Source organism: Laetiporus sulphureus (genome assembly GCF_001632365.1).
Source record: "Laetiporus sulphureus 93-53 unplaced genomic scaffold LAESUscaffold_28, whole genome shotgun sequence".
NCBI classification, from domain to species: Eukaryota; Fungi; Basidiomycota; class Agaricomycetes; order Polyporales; family Laetiporaceae; genus Laetiporus; species Laetiporus sulphureus.
In genome coordinates, this window is record NW_024468537.1 from 402,498 (window position 1) to 418,379 (window position 15,882).

General features: G+C 52.6%; 7 protein-coding genes across 7 annotated transcripts; 5 read left to right on the forward strand and 2 right to left on the reverse strand.

Annotated features, from left to right (window-relative positions):
• Nucleotides 1–250: 250 nt before the first annotated feature.
• On the forward strand, nt 251–995 carry LAESUDRAFT_760599 (uncharacterized protein; the record flags this gene model as incomplete). The annotated part of the gene is made up of 2 exons (XM_040912770.1): nt 251–354; nt 407–995. The coding sequence occupies 2 exons, from the start codon at nt 251–253 to the stop codon at nt 993–995; spliced, it is 693 nt and encodes a 230-aa protein (XP_040762896.1).
• Nucleotides 996–1,926: 931 nt separating this feature from the next.
• Nucleotides 1,927–2,214, forward strand: LAESUDRAFT_656727 (uncharacterized protein; the record flags this gene model as incomplete). Its single annotated transcript, XM_040904636.1, has 1 exon — nt 1,927–2,214. A coding segment is annotated over one exon (288 nt), but the record flags the coding sequence as incomplete, so codon positions are not given.
• Nucleotides 2,215–2,776: 562 nt separating this feature from the next.
• LAESUDRAFT_813750 (uncharacterized protein) lies at nt 2,777–7,329 on the forward strand (the record flags this gene model as incomplete). The annotated part of the gene is made up of 18 exons (XM_040914515.1): nt 2,777–3,271; nt 3,325–3,505; nt 3,560–3,771; nt 3,824–3,910; nt 3,964–4,095; nt 4,148–4,218; nt 4,275–4,428; nt 4,486–4,647; nt 4,700–4,864; nt 4,915–5,097; nt 5,150–5,372; nt 5,429–5,916; nt 5,968–6,062; nt 6,116–6,211; nt 6,268–6,437; nt 6,488–6,556; nt 6,618–6,772; nt 6,833–7,329. 18 exons carry the CDS (start codon nt 2,777–2,779, stop codon nt 6,959–6,961), a joined length of 3,267 nt encoding a protein of 1,088 aa, XP_040762898.1. The 3' UTR covers nt 6,962–7,329.
• Nucleotides 7,330–8,878: 1,549 nt separating this feature from the next.
• Nucleotides 8,879–10,195, reverse strand: LAESUDRAFT_715177 (uncharacterized protein; the record flags this gene model as incomplete). Its single annotated transcript, XM_040907122.1, has 4 exons — nt 8,879–8,936; nt 8,960–9,563; nt 9,663–9,944; nt 10,006–10,195. 4 exons carry the CDS (start codon nt 10,193–10,195, stop codon nt 8,879–8,881), a joined length of 1,134 nt encoding a protein of 377 aa, XP_040762899.1.
• Nucleotides 10,196–10,541: 346 nt separating this feature from the next.
• Nucleotides 10,542–11,113, forward strand: LAESUDRAFT_243953 (uncharacterized protein). The gene has a single exon (XM_040901714.1). It carries the CDS (start codon nt 10,670–10,672, stop codon nt 10,994–10,996), a length of 327 nt encoding a protein of 108 aa, XP_040762900.1. The 5' UTR covers nt 10,542–10,669; the 3' UTR covers nt 10,997–11,113.
• Nucleotides 11,114–11,230: 117 nt separating this feature from the next.
• LAESUDRAFT_715178 (uncharacterized protein) lies at nt 11,231–14,265 on the reverse strand (the record flags this gene model as incomplete). The annotated part of the gene is made up of 3 exons (XM_040907123.1): nt 11,231–11,944; nt 12,025–12,304; nt 12,335–14,265. 3 exons carry the CDS (start codon nt 14,263–14,265, stop codon nt 11,231–11,233), a joined length of 2,925 nt encoding a protein of 974 aa, XP_040762901.1.
• Nucleotides 14,266–14,484: 219 nt separating this feature from the next.
• LAESUDRAFT_702754 (glutathione transferase) lies at nt 14,485–15,708 on the forward strand. Its single transcript, XM_040906498.1, has 5 exons — nt 14,485–14,635; nt 14,704–15,163; nt 15,219–15,333; nt 15,386–15,486; nt 15,545–15,708. The coding sequence occupies exons 2-5, from the start codon at nt 14,793–14,795 to the stop codon at nt 15,600–15,602; spliced, it is 645 nt and encodes a 214-aa protein (XP_040762902.1). The 5' UTR covers nt 14,485–14,635; nt 14,704–14,792; the 3' UTR covers nt 15,603–15,708.
• Nucleotides 15,709–15,882: the final 174 nt, after the last annotated feature.

Below are 15,882 nucleotides of genomic sequence, written 5' to 3' on the forward strand. Positions count from 1 at the left end.
ACATGCACTGACGTTCTAGTACGATTTACGCGTAACGCCTATGCGTACACTAGTCCTTTTATGACTTTGCTGCTGTTCATCGCTTGGACCGGGCGCTCCTCGCCAAGTTACCGAATGCGGCAGCGCCCACTTTTGTGGCCTGCACGTGATACGTGTCAACGCGTCTGTCCTCCTGCACGGGTGACGTCGCCCACTTCACCGCTATACCTTCAAATGCGTCCCTGCCCCATCTCTTCCTGTAACCATCACCATGCCTCGCAAGGCCTCCACATCCTCCAACTCTGCCCCGCCAGCAAAGCGTGCCCGCACCACGAGTGGTGACGATGGTGCCGTCCTTAGCAAGAAGGAAATGCTGTACCACGCTTCCTGCCTTCTTCTGCCTTATGCATGTGCTGACCCCAAACAGGCAGAAAATCCCCAAGCCGACCATGCAGGCTTTCCTCACCCATCTTCCGTCTCTGCTGGAAATGTCCAAGCAGCTCTGTGATGCCCAGCGCGCTGCATCCGAGGCACAGGCTGAGCTTCTTCGACTTCAGCTTCAGGCCAGCACCGGCCCAGCCATGGACACTCCCCTCACTGCTAGTCATGCATTCGGAGATGCATTTCAGCAAGATTCTCTCATGCTTGACCAATCTGCCAACGCATACAGTCACCTCCCATCGCATGCCGGTATCCTCCCAGATGCATCCAATGGGCTCCCCTTATATGCGCCTCATGTGAACGCTGATGTCATCGTCCCTCCCCTTGGCTTTCAGTCTGCGATCAGTGTCAACAACAATCTGAAGGCGACTGGCAGCAGTGATTGCAATCTAGAGACGACACTGGACAACAATCTGGAGGCGACTGGCAGCAGTGATAACAATCTAGAGACGACACTGGACAACAATCTGGAGGCGACGGGCCTTGTATCAGCATCTGGAATCGCATATGCAGACATGCTTGACGGGACCACATTCGCACGAGCAGATCATTATGGTGTGGGAGGTTTAGAGTAGGCGCAGACGTCTTACTGGGCTTGAGTGTAGATGAAAAGTGTCATTAGAGCATAACCCTTTTGTTAATCACATTTTTTCATGGGCTGCACTGTCATTTCGCTGAGTCTTGGATTAGCGAAAATGTGCATCCACATCGGGTGACGTCACTGGCCACATGTCTTGACCTTTCACCACTGCCATGTCGCTTCACGCCATTCTGCAGCATCTCGAAGCAATAGAGCCTCTCCTGCACAACGTCAGGCCATCCGCTGATGAGCACGAGTTGGCAGCGCGCGTGTGCGAGAAGTTTGACAATGTTCTTCATATCGTCGACACAGTGCTGCGCACGTGTGAAGAGCGCGCGGACCATGAGCGCACAAGCGTCATGTCGGAGGAACATACACCCCACATCGAGCACAAGGTGAGGATTCCATGTGCTGCAAAGACAATCATAATAAAGTGTGTGCAGCTTGCAGACAAGAATGCCCAGGTTGCAAGCAGAGGCGAGACCATCCTCAACAATCTCTATATAGAGGCGCTCTCCCCGCAACAACTCATCTCTTCCATCTTTGTCGCTCCTACCGAATCACGCATGGTCCTTGAAGATGCCGCCCTTGGACGGCTCATGTGTGGTTGTGATAAGGCAAACCCGGACGAGTGGGTACGTTTTATGCGATGATATGATACAACGGACATGCTCATCTGTTCCTACTTCAGCTCGAGCTGCTTTGGCCATACTCCATCAGTTCACCACACCTTACCGACTTTTGCGAAGCATCTCGAGACTATGATGACATGCGCAATGACATGCAGCGTCTGCAGCGTCGTCATACAGTGCGTCGGTGCCGTGATTGTGATTGTTCTTCACACTGACTCGCTCATCTTTTAGGCCATTGCAGCATTGCAGATCGGCACCACCATTGAAGACTATGTTATCAGTGTCCTTGTCAAAGTTGAGATGATAAAGTTTGCCATAGACTGGAATCTGCGCACGTCACAGCCTGGAGGAAAGCTATGGGTAGGCCAATTCTTCACGGCCGCTTTTCAAGCAGACCCCCTTTATAATGAACATTTTGCCGCACTCTCTGAGATGGAAGCCGCAGCGAAAATGAAGACCTTGGATCGTCAGTACAAACAGTGGAAGCAAACAAATGCGCATATAGTCACCGCCCGCAATCGTCTTCTTAAAATGTACGACACGGTAAGTCACATTCTCTGTCTTCTACGTCAACCCTGTTGATTTGTTGCAGTTTGGTGCTTCTGTCCTTCTCGACCCACTTTGGAACCCAGCCACTCTCGTTCGTGGACGCACAAAGCTATTTCCGCTGGTCCTCAATTATGTCACCGAGCATCTTCCCACTATCCCAGATCCTGATGCCATTGATGGCGATGACGAGGGCAACATTCCTAAAGTCTCGATTCTTGCTCCCCTGGAACATGGCTATGTAGACGCTCTGCTCAATATACTGTCAATACTGAGCCAACAGACTGTGCATGACCACGTTTCGCACTTTTTGCATGACCGACCTCCAATGTTCCTCACTTGACCCATCATGTTCAAACCCGCAATTGTACATAGCCGTGCCGCACATAAACCATATGACTTTCTCTTCAAATGCGTCGTTCGTCGAGTGAGCCCACACCTCGTGTTTGTTCCTCATGTTTATCTGCACACTTGGACAGATATGGCACTTCACGTCAACCATGTGCGCCTCTGCAAGCGCTGATTTTATTTTTACATTGGGCGCCTTTAAGGCAGCTTGACTCTCGTTCTCTTCCCTCCTTCCTCACTGTCTCTCAGCATGCATAGAGTGCCCTCTCAGAGAGAAATCGAACGGCTCGCTGTTCTTCAGGATCCCACTCACTTTAATGCTGCATCAGGTCACCGTCATCGTGACAAGTACTCTGCTACACGGCCTGAGCTTAACGCCGTCGAGGCCCCAGCTCAAGATCCTCCTCCTGCTCTGGACAATGATGATCCTCCTCTCGCTGCTCCTCGTTGGGTTGCAGGCCGAGTCGCTCCTCCTGCATATCCAGATGGTCGTCACTCACATCTTCGAAACACCATTCAGACCTATGAAAACAATCCTGAGCTTGCCGATGACATGCTCAAGATGCTGAATGACTTTGTCAGCAATATCACCAAGTATGAAAACCCCAACACCCGAGCCGCTCGTGAAAGGACTCTGAGTGTCTGGGCCCTCATTGTTGGCTTTCTTTCCAAGAATAACGACCCTGAGCGCCTTTGGCACTACACGGTTGTCGAACAACACGCCCCAGCTTTTCTGACCTTTCGAGTATGTTTTCATCGCATGGATTGCCCAGTTCTCTATAACCTCATTCAATTTAGGTGCTTTACACATGTGGTCGACAAGGAAAGCTAATCAAGGCTGACACGCTGCGCACTTGGTTCAATCTCCTTTCCTATTGTATTGCAAAATACACCGTCGACGATGATCGAAAGCCACACGGTACAACAACTCTCGTTAAGAACGGTCTTTACGCCAAACTTGATGCTGTCGTAACAAAACGTAAGTTATTTCTTCTCTAAACCGTCACAATCTTTCTCATTCCTTCTTATGTAGTTATACTCGACCACAAGCTTGACAGGTTTCCTGGCGAGCGTGTCCACTTTGGACGTCCTGAGCTTCGTCTAGTTACAGAGTATGCCATGATGAATGTCCGTGTCCGTTTCGTGCGAATTCAGTCTACCGTCATCTTTCAAACTTCCTTTTATACAACGGTTCGTCCAAGCACTCTCGGTGTTGGTAATAAGGAGATGGAAGACATGGAAAGAGTAGGTCATCTTTGTGTACGTTTGCACGTTCTGAGCTCACTCTTGTTGTCAGTTCATGAAGATCGAGTACAGCAATTTGCGAATATTTCGCCAGGGTTATGGCAAGTTCAGCGTCAAGATGCGCTTTACAAATCACAAGGTACATTACGTGCTTCGCAGCATCACCCTCAATGCTAATGTGCCTTTTTCTAGGGTTCCAATGCAGACGTTGGCAAGGAGCTCGAATATTTCTTCCAGCCTGTCATGAACTGGTTCAACGTCTGTTTCGACTTGCCAACCTGGCTCGTCACCATGCTCTTCCTACGAGGTGCATTCAAATATGACGTATGCACATTTTCTATCAAAAATTGATCAGCTAACACATTTCGCTCAACAGACATTGGAAGAGCTGCACGAAGGAAACGAGGCAGAGCTTCAATTCTGTGACAAGGTGATCGGCCAGCCACTGTGAGTATCAGCGCTTGCCCATCTTCACGTCTTTTCTCATACAATCTGTCGTCAAGATTTATCCGATTTGAAGCTGGAGGCAGAATCGCAAGCGGTGCTCTTCGACCAATCACTGCACATGCAATCTCAGCAGCACTTGCAGATCTCTGCCAAGGTGCTGGCCTTCCTCGCGCTGGATTGTATGCCTTTCGTCGCGATGCTGGCAATGACGTGAGCTGCCTTTGTCGAACCTTTCATCCATTCATGACCAATTTATACATTGTACAGTACGGCATGAAGCTGAACACTGAAATGGCGTCTATGATGCTTGGCCACAAGGACAGCAACAATGCCATATATCGCAAGCACTATTCCAGAAATACAGCCAATATTCCAATTGTCCATCTTCGACTGAACGAGTTTATCACAGACAAGCAAACTATGGCGATGGTGAGCAGCGACTTTGTCAATATTCAAATGTCATGGACTGATTCTGGCTCAGGCCAGTCACGCAATGCATCAGTTTCACTCGCCAGCTGTAATGTGTCTTGTAGCTCGAAAGGCACTCGATGAAAATGTCACCGACGATGGAGAAGCAGACGCAGGTGTAAAGCCTTCAGCTCTGGACAAACAGTCTCTCACTGAGGAGGAAAAGGCGACAGCTGAGGTATGCTATTTATATATATGCTGCGCTCTCTAATGAGAATCATTTTACAGGCACATCCTCATGTCGTGCAAGCAAAACATGACTTTGATCTTGCCTGGCAAGGTTTGCTTGCTTTGTACCCACCTGAGGCTCAGTCATACAAAGATCACCTGGTCGTCCATCGTGAACGCTTCAAGAAGATCAAACAGCACTTTTCACTTGTGAACGGCAAGACGGAGGCCGATTTAGAATATGTGTGTTTTTCTTCAACTTAAAATTTCATTTTCCTCGACTTATGCGTAACAGGCCGAGTCCTGCTTTAGCCAAACTCTCAAGAGATATCAACTACTGGCGAAGAAACATCGACGAGCATTTGCTGATGCTAGAAATAAGACGAAGAATTTGCAGACCACCCTTCGCCAGTCAGGAAAGGACACCGCAGATGCCCGATATGAAGCCATTGCTGATCTAGAAAAACCTTCGTCAATGATTGATGATCTTCAGCAGTTTGCTCAGCAGAATGACGAAGGTCAGTGACAATCGCTACATTGACATTTTTGCTCTGACGAGCGATTGGGCATGTAGCTGCATACTCATCCAATGTCATCACTGCTGATGCAAGTGCATCTTCATCTCGCATCGCTATGGCCAGTGAACGTGCATTTGTCTCCACTGTGCCGCTTGCCATACCTTCTTCAGCCTCCCAAGTATCGCCCTTCTCTGACAACGTGACATCCAATTTCCCTCATGATTTGAGCAATGAAGACGACGTGGAAGAGCTTACCCATCACGTCAACGAACAACTTGATCTTGGCAAGTTGTTGCATTTTCCGATGAATGCGGGCACATCCGAGTCCATTGCGACCAGACAAGCATATCAGAAACAGACAGTAGACCTGCACTTTGAGTCCTTGGAGCAAGCGCTACCACAAGACAAGGCGTTCGACGCAGACGAAAATCCCCAGCCAACAGCTGATACCCAGGACATCAATGTGGATGAACTGCGCATTCAGCTCTCTGTCTTTCTTGCTGCCCCAGTGCTCCGAGAACGAAGCATTGTGGAATGCTGGAAGGTAACTTTGACATCATGTTTCCATGCCATGATTGACTCACATGTATGCCAGCGGGACAAAACGTGCATTCAATGCAAACCCTTCATTCACGACCCAGCTCGTGTCAATCGTCAATTCTCAAATATATCCAAACTCAATCGTCATATGTAAGGGTTAGCCACGCTTACCATGCAGGGTGAACACTCATTTCTTGTCACAGCAATGAGGCACATACGCTCTGGTATGATCTTGATTTACACATGCAGATTCCTAACAGCAAAAGGCTCAAATGCCCGTCGAAAAATTGCCACTACAAGTCGGTGCTTCTCATACAAGATGTCTATAATACTGACACTCTCCATCTGTCACCAGAGCATCCACAGTGAATGACGTTCGCAAGCATTGCCTGTCGACAGCTTGTCCAGATCAGGATTACTTCACAGAACTCAAAGAAAAGCATGACATGACCCCCTCACGAATTCAACGACGAACAGTTTCACGTAATTACAGAGCTGCACACAAGAGCAAAAAGCGCACAACTGGTACGTGACATCACATGAACGCTGTCGTTGCTGTTGTGACCATTTTACAGACTCTGATTCTGAGAACGATACGAATCAAAACTACATACCTGTACGTAAAAGCAAAAAGCGCGCCACTGGTACGTGACATCACATGAAGGCTGTCGTTGAACGAAGATGAACCGAAAAATGACCCGGTAGATACCGTTGCACCTCCACTCGAGCTGGCAAGTCCATCAATTCTGGCACAAACCTTGTCTGCTGCGGCAGAGACAACCGTTCCAGAGGATCTTGTCAATGTTTATCATGTCCTTGCAATGTGTGATCCTCAAACGCTACTTGATCATGCTCGGAGCGTGAGCATGCTCCCTTAACTTTATGCACTGTCTCATCTGACATTCCATTCGTCCATGCAGAACGGCCATCTTCTTGATACTGATGAAGACGAGCTTCTTGTTCAGTTGGAAATGCTTATCACCAACATTCGAGCACTCATTCGTGCTGGACACATCGCTCCTTTACCTCAGCCAGATACCTCCTCTTGACGTTCATACATACATGTATGCGCTCTTGCTCAAATGTAAATCTATTGCGCTCAGGGAGCGCAGCCGAGCTCAGTCGATAAAGTGAAAGATGACAGCGACAACAAACAAAATAAAATGCATAATTTCCGTACACTCCAACACGTCAACGCCGCCATGACCGTCGAACGACTCGCGGTTCGCCACGTCGTACACCTCAACCCCTGCGCGCCTCGATAATACGACGACATGATCCTCCGGAACCGCTCCTGGCCCGTAGTGTCTTCACGTTCACCGTCGCGCTCCTGTTCTTATCCTGCGACATCGTAATTTTTCGTCTTTAGATTGTACCAAAAGGAACTGAAGCACGAGGACGGTCACGGGTAAGCGCTAACAATACCCAATCTGTGGTCCGCTTGTTTCAGACTCGAGCACATGCACCGTGGAGCGCTCTCCGCCTTCGAAAACGTTGCAAGTGCGCAGGAGTAGCTCGCAGCGGCGAGGTTGCAACACACGCTGCGGTCTCCGAACGGGGCGACACGCTCGAATGTTGAGCGGTGAGCGCTGACGCATGCAGCGCAGGCAGGCTAATCAAGCACACGGGATGATGAGTTGCGCGACGTTAGAAAGAAATGCTTACCAGGGCTTCCTCTCCGTCGTGTCAAGTCACGGATCAGGGTGCGTGAACGTTCTGCAGCGGCGAGAGCCTCAAGACGCGGCGTGGTCTCCGAATGAGGCGACACGCTTGAAGGCTGAACGGTGAGCGTTGATGCGCGCAGCGTGGGGTTAGTTAGAATTCAGCGGTGATGTCTGGGACAAGATCCTGCGGCCATACACTATGAGAGAAAATGGGACTCCTCAAGCTTCAAGCTCAATCAAGGCACGCTCTCTTTGATCGTTTCCCGCCTAGCACCATCGAATGCACGGCCCTTCACCTACCCGTCTCATCGCAAATGAATGCGCTCTCTCGCCCACTCACGTGCGTCTTCTCGGGAACGTTGCGCGATGACTGGGGGCCCTTTGGTGAGGTCTTCTACTGATCTTGTACGAACGTCACTCACCCGCCCGTTGCATGTGAATGCAAAGACAGTGAATATCTCGATGTGTGTACCGAGTACAGATGATGTCCCAGAGCCGGCTTGCTTCTCAGGAATAGTTCCGCAGACCCTCGCGTCCTACATTCATCCACGAGGATAGAGGGGGTACCACTGTGTCTGTGGTAACTTCGGCTGCAGAGACGGAAGCCAAAACGTCCATTACCCTCGACATGCAGGTCTCTCCAGACGGGATAAATTTCTCGCAAGGTCAGAGGCAGCTGATTGCGACGGCATGAGCGCTCCTTCGACGAAGCTCGATTATCGTTCTCGATGAGCGACAAGCAGCATCAATTTAGCCATTGACGCTAACGTTCAAGTGATAATCCGTGGAGTTCAAAGAACCACTCATGTTATCCAGAATGTCATCATCAATCGTGTGTTATGGCTACATCTAATATTCTCCTAGTGGCGCATTATCTGCGCACGCTCATTTCGTCAACTTCTGCTTCTGGCTCAGAACAAGCAGTCGACGAAATCACCGTGCGTTTCTCAGCAAGAACGAGCGCGTGGAGTTCGATGCGCCATACATCTTGATCCGGAAAGAGAAGGGCATCCTCAGGAACATATGTATGAAGAGCAGGACGTTCACGGAGCTGCTAGCCGCTAGAAGAGCGAAGGCTGAGGTTTTCGGCGGTAAGATAAGACTTGCGGAGGGTCAGTAGATCATGAGAGCTGAAATACATCTTCCCGGTATTGGGGAGTACTCATAGAACCTCACCAAGATCATTTCCATCTGGAACATGGTTTGTCATGTCTTTCTTCGTATCCATTTCATGGACAAGACTTTATGAGAGTAGGACCTATGTAATGCTAATACGGTCTGGATGATCGTAGAGTTACTGGACTAAGCACGGCACAGTACCATGCGCAACTGATCCCGTTCATCACAAATGAGCGATACACTGTACGACACGCATTCAAATACCTTTCCAGTCTCCCTTGACTCATCCTATCGCGTCGCATCATATATGTGTTGTGAAATACACCTCGTTCGCCTCGTATCACAAGGACCATCCGTGTCCACTCAGTTCGTAACGCCTTGACGAGCGTAAGCCCTCGGTGATGAATGTCTGTAGGCCCGGGTTCAGCGGCGCGCTGCTTCCGCTCGCGCGGAAGACGACTTGCATCGCGGTAAGTGCGGTTGAGCTTCGTGCGCTGGTCACTCGTCAGGCTCATCCACCGCCACGCAGCTTCTGCACGAGCATGGGGAGCGAGCCCGTCCCGAAAAAGCCAAGTTTGATCTCCAGGAACGACCAGACGAAGCTGGGCGAGGATGCTGAAAGTGGATACCGCGCACGCATCGAGCAGGTCTGCAAGCACCGCGGCGTCCAGTGTAGGAAGACTGGCCACGGGCACCCACTCAAAGTAAAGTTTGGATGCGTCGAGGTCTCCAAGTGCGGTGCCCAGGCTCGCGGCGAGGATCTGCCCATTCGCGGCCTCGGCAAGGATAGTCGGACGGGAGGCGGAGGGGGGCGTCAGGCCCAGGGGGAGCACACTCGAGTCGCAGGAGGCGGCCAACTCGTAGTCGACTCATGAGGATTGGGACCGGACTGGGACCACAAGGGCCGGAGAACCTGCGACCACGTAAATGAGCAGAATTCCGTAAAGTACCTACATGGCACTCGTACCTTCGGTCTTTGCAAGCGCGTATCCAAGCAGCTGGTGGCAGGGTGACCAGACTGCAAGGGCAGGATCGGTGCTAGCTGTAGTGGGTACATAAGCGAAGACGGCAGCGGTCAACGCGTCCGCTGCTGAAGTGACGATCTGACTGTTAAATACAGTCCAAGTTGTACTTGCGTTGAGCAGGGTGAGCTCGGCATATGTGTAGGTGGGCGCAAACGGGTTGAGAGCGGGACCGTCGTAGTTGATTGTGAGAGCGATGTGCTCAGGCGGCAGAGGCTTGAAAGGTGCTGTAGAGCGAGTGGGCGGAAAGGCTGCCGCTGGCGGAGAGGGGGAGCACGACGCGCCAACCGACGGTACAGATCTTGACGGAGTCTGGGAGGGGATCCTTGCCGAAGAGAGCGTTGATCGGCGTGATCGAGAAGGAGTTATTGTTGGGATTGCTGGTGGCGGCGTCGATGTAAAGCTGGCGCACCTTGAAGGCGACGTCCATGTTCCCGTAGAATGCGCCGACGATGTCTAGATTGTAGACTTGAGACATGTTGGGAGAGTTGTGCGTAGAGTAGCGTGTTCAACTTGTACGGCTGAGCCACCTCAGCAACTTGGCTTGTCATGTGGAATCTGCTCTGAGAAGAAAAGTTTCGGCGAAGCGGGATGTGCATGACGGGAGAACATGTCAAAGGCGAAATGGAGGAAAATCTGAAGCTGGAACAACCTGTTAATAGAAGGGTTGGCTCTTGCAAGGGGGGACGCGTTCTCGATGTCAATGTTGGCTATATCAGGTCTAACTCGAGCCGAAAAGCTCATCTGATGTCGCCGTCAATTACATTGGATCAGTGTCTGCAGATCGCTGCTTGTGCTTACCTGCAATCAGCCATCGACATGCTACCGATTCAATTGGGGACCCTATTCAGGCCCAAGTAGGTTATTCATCTGCCGGGTTGCTATCCAGTAGTGATGTGATCAACGCGACGTGTTACGTAAATCGCTATAAAGTCTCCGACGATGACGGCCTATGCGAGACAGCATACGCGACAAGCACCACGGCTGGCGCTCTGTGCTTCGCTGCAATGATATGCATGGAAGAAAACATGTCGATGCTCGTCCACGCTGCGATGGAAGACAGACCTTCTCAGTCTGCTGTCCTGCGGCTGTGCCGATTTCCTCATATCGGAAGCAGACGTCCCTCACATGGCCACCACTGATGGTGCGGGTCTCCACAGCTGGATGCACACTGTCCGTTGTGGTCAGCGCCGTGTGTGAGCTTGCGACGATCAGCGCCACTGTGCGCACCCGATACAAAGCGTACGGCCAGCAGCTGGGAAGGCACCGAAATGCTTAAATACTCAAGTTCAAGAGTCACATTTGCGCCTCTGCTACCATAATGTCTCTTGCGCTGCTCAAGATCCCCATGCTGTTCATCGCCGCCGCCGCAATCCATGTCTCCAGCGCTGCACCCAATCCCTCTCCATTGCGTCAGCAACAAAACAGGCTTAGGACTGTGGCCGCTCCATCGACCGCCATACGCGCCAGTGTTGCCGTCCCAACACTTATTCAGGTGGGTTTATGCATGACACTATCCTGCCGCACGAAAGAATAATTTTGAGCCCGACAGTTTACCGTCTGGATGCTGGCAATATGCGAAAGCGCGACCATCCTCGCGAGTCGCTACCCATGCGTGTTTTCCCGTCGCGTTCTCACCCTCTTGACGTTCGGAGCCCGCGCATCTCCAGCTGCCATCAGCCTCACGTCCCCATTCCTCATCGGATTCATGCTCGAAATCGCCGGCAGCGTGATTCGCGTAGGCTGCTTCTGGCACCTCGGCCAACTCTTTCCCTTCCAGACAGCCATTCGCAAGGAGCACGCCCTGATCACCGACGGTCCGTACGCGATCGTGCGTCACCCCGGCTACGCCGGCAGTCTCCTCCGAACAGCGGGCATCCTCCTCTGTCACCTCGGGCGCGGCTCCTGGCTGTCCGAGAGCAGAGCCAGGTACACGCCGCAGGGACGCATATGCGTCCTGGCGGGCATCGTGTACATGGCAGCGTTGCTGGCGACCGTCGCCGTCCACTCCAGGCTGGAGGACCGCGAGCTGAAGAAAAAGTTTGGCAAGGAGTGGAAAGAGTGGGCAGCGAGAACGCCCAGCAAGCTCTTCCCTGGCCTGTACTAAGTCATTCTTTCCGGATGAAGATGTTGTATGAAACCAGCAGCCACGCCTCGATTGTGTGCACCAAATACTACTTGTCGAGTCCATCTGCTTGATAGCAGCACCGATCTTCCCAATCATGCCCTGTGATGCACCACATAGGATTAGCAGCTGCACGGCTATAATGGACGAGATAACGCAGGACAAATGTAGCGTTTGCGTACATTGGGGCACGCTTCTCTGATGGAAGACCCATCCCTTCTTGTAGCAGCTACGCGTAGCACTAGAATCAACAAATGAGGCGCCACACTTGTAGATGAGACACTGGTCGGATAAGCTGCTACTCCAACTTCAGTGCGGTGCCCCGCCAGTGCCCGTGGGGCTGAGAGTCTGGCCACCGCAGGTCTAAAGTCGATCGACAGTGCGTGCGGAAATACACGAACCATCCACATGATACTTTCCTGATGCCGCAATTGAGCCATGAACAGACCAAAGAGCAACGAACTAGCGTGATCATTTATCTCACCTCAGCACGCGTCTTCCTCCTCTCCCCCCTCCTCGAAGTCAGATCCCTCGTCCCTCTCCTCCAACGCAGCCTCTTTTTCTGCCTGCGCCTGCGCCGCAAGGGCAGCCTGGGCGATGGCCTGCTCAAGCTGTCTCGTCTGCTCCTCCGACAACGGGAGCGAAGACAAAGATGACTGCGGTGCGTCTGATGTCGATTGACCCTGGTCAACAGGATTCATAGTGCTCGTGCTAGGTGCTGTGCTAGGACCGACAGCAATGGGGGGACTGGACTGGAATTGAAACTGTTGACTCTGCGCAATGACGCTCGCTAACGTCGTCTGATTCGAGTGAGAGACCGGCGGAGGTAGCTGTCGACCAGGAACAGGCGGGGGATGTCCAAGGCCCCTCGCGACATAAACTTTCAGCAAGCCATGCAGCTGCAACACAATCGTCTGCGCCTCCGCCACGACACCCGGATCCACCTCTCCCTCCTCCGGCGGGCCAGCATCCCTATCCGCCGGCGACGCAGCCGCATGCAGCGCGCCAGCAAGCTGAGTCGCAACGATCTCATTCCAAAGCTTCGTCCGCCTACTCGCCTCCTCATCCCCTACGGCCTTCTCCACCTCCACCTCCTCAATCTCCGCATACGCACACGTACTCTCCCCAATCCCGGGCTCGACCCCGCCGTCCCGACCGCCTGCGCGCCCGCGGCTGTCCTTGTGCCGCTTGATCGCGTCGCGCCGCGAAAACACCTTTCCGCACCCGCTACACCGCCATGCCCGGCGCTCGTGCAGCTTCTCGTGCCGCTTCAAATCGTGGTTCCGCACGAACGACGCGGGGCAGTGCGCGCACCGGAATGGCCGGTCGACGAGCGTGTGTAGCCGTTGGTGGGCGCGTAGCGAGTAGAGCCGGTGGAAGATTTTGGTGCAGGTCGGCATCAGGCAGGGGTAGACGGCTGCGCCGAGGTCGGAGGAGGGAGGCGCTGCGGGAGCGTTGTATGGGTTGGACCATGTAGTACTTGGGGCGGGGGCGGGCGACGCGCCATGAGAACCGATCGGTGTACTGCTCAGGACGCCGATCATTTGGATGAGTCCTGCGAGCTCTTGGAGGGCTGCGGTTCGTTGTCCTCCTCGCGGGGAGGATGTCACGGCAAAGAGGAACACTTGATGCAATTGTACGTGTATTGAGGATATGAGAGCTCCGTTCAACGCATGGTGGCCTGGCGCGGACGAGTCGGGTGCGAGGACACGCATGATGGTACGCACGGCCTCTGAGATGAGGTGTCTCAGGTCGGGCTGGTCAAAGGCGACGCGTTTGGGCGCAGGGCTCTCCGCGACTTCGTGGCTCCCTTCTCTCTTGCGCTTTCCCTTGTCGAGCTGAATGACAGGCGCATCCGAGTTGCGCAGAGAAGCGAAAAGGGCTTCGGACTTGGCCAGAGAGAGCAGTGCTTCGCCTAGAGATCGAGCGACCTTGGGAGACACGGTTCCTGCAGAGATACATTGCGAAAAGACGTCCACGATGTTTGCGTTGTTTGAGCCCGAGACGTTGTAGCCAGATAGTGTTGCGTGTATGAAAGGGTTCCCTGATGCGAGTGAGAGGATGCCTTTCATCGTCACGATCGCAGCATCATGCCTTCGTCGTTTCGCAGCTGCAGCGCCATCGGTCGAAGTCGCAGGAACGCCCTTCCGCTCCAAAAATGCGCTGCTTTGTTCTAATGGGACGGTATTATGCGCTGGTAGAGGCACGGCTTGAGCCGCTGCAGCGGCAGCTTCGAGCTGCGCCCTGGCGATGTCCGCTCGGAGTTGTTCTTGCAGTCGAAAAGCCATCGCTTCTGCTTCAGCGTCGATATCTTCTGCATCGTAGTCATCGTAGCCCTCTTCGTATTGTCCGTCATAGTCCTCGTCATAGCCTTCCTCAGCCATGGCCGTGGGCAGCTCGGTAGAATCTGCAAGGTCTGCCATGTCGGAGATGCTAGTTACCGGAAGCAATTCAAGTGACGAGGAAGGAAAGTTTTAGAGCTAGTCAGTGTTAGTGAGACTTGAGAGGCGGTAGATGAGTGGGTTGAGTTGTGGCCTCGATCAAGGTTCTACGCCACATGTTCATATAATCTCTCCGAAACACAGTAACGTTTCATTTTTGCGCTATCTATCTCGCCAACGTTGCATTGAACCCATTCGAATCTCTCACTTTGCGGCCGATAGCACCGGACATAAAGCTCATGTCAAGTTCCATTCTGATTCACGCCAAGTTGTCTTCGTGAGAGGCTCGGTTTCTTCTTGCGTGTCCTGCTCTCCGTATCTCATGTTCATGAGAATGTATCTATCTATTGAGGTAAAGCATGCCTCTGTCATGATTCTATTGGGTGTGGACTATAACGACCGTCCGTCTTCGCATGAAAGGATATATAGCGCATTTAGCCATGAACGTTTGAACACCTTCCCTCTCGCGCACATAACACTCTTCACTGTCCTAGGCCCAGGATCCACCAATGGTGCTCAAACTCTACGGCTTCTCCCCCTCGCACTGCACGCGACGCGTCGGCGTCGTCCTCAAGGAGCTCAACGTGCCCTACGAGCTCGTCACCATTGACATGCTCAAGGACGAGCACAAGGCCGCGCCGTCTCTCGCCCACCAACCATTTGGCCAGGTGCCCTACATCGACGACGACGGCTTCCAACTCTTCGAGAGCCGCGCGATCGCGCGCTACCTCGTGGCAAAGTACTCGGGCCAGGGACCGCGGCTCGTGCCTGACCCGTCGGATGTGGAGAGGACGGCGCTGTTCGAGCAGGCGGCGAGCATTGAGCTGAGCAACTTTGATCCGTATATGAATGCGCTTGCGTGGGAGGTCATGTTCAAGAAGTCTGTCGTTTGTCTTGTGCTCCAAGGTAACCGCTTACCGGAAACGTCTTCGCAGATATTCGGGTGGAACGGCGGACGAGGTCATCGTTGCGGACCTCGTGAAAACTCTCAACAGCAAGCTTGACGCGTACGAGGTCCTCCTTAGCAAATCCAAGTATCTTGCCGGCGATGTAGGGACAAGAAGTCATCATGCGTGACAATATCTGACGATCCGTGATTCAGGAGGTGACACTCGCAGACCTGTTCCACCTGCCGTTTGGAACTTCACTGGGACTGATGGGATACGACCTGCTCACTACAGAGTCTCGGCCAAACGTGGCTAGGTGAGTGAGGAACGAATAGAAGCCTCGGCCATAGCTCACGAACTCCTGGAACGCACAGGTGGTGGAAAGATATCAGCTCGCGTCCTGCCTGGCTGGCGGCGAAGGACGGTGCTTGACGGTGGAGACTTGACATCGTGCGCGAAGCAAAGTAAGAGTGTATGATAACGACAGAAGGCTCATGTTAGCGTTCACGAATAAGCACTTGCGAGATAGTAATTCTGGCGTGAGATGCGGCTCCAAACAGCCATTTCCCTTATATGAGTTATGTATCTCCGAAAGCACCATGAGTATTCCGCAGAGCCACCAGGAGAGGCTGCAAGAGAAAAATGGCTTTAACGTGCATGGGAGTGAGTCGGAAAGAGGATACGGAAACTGCCGAGCCTGCGCGCCCGCATT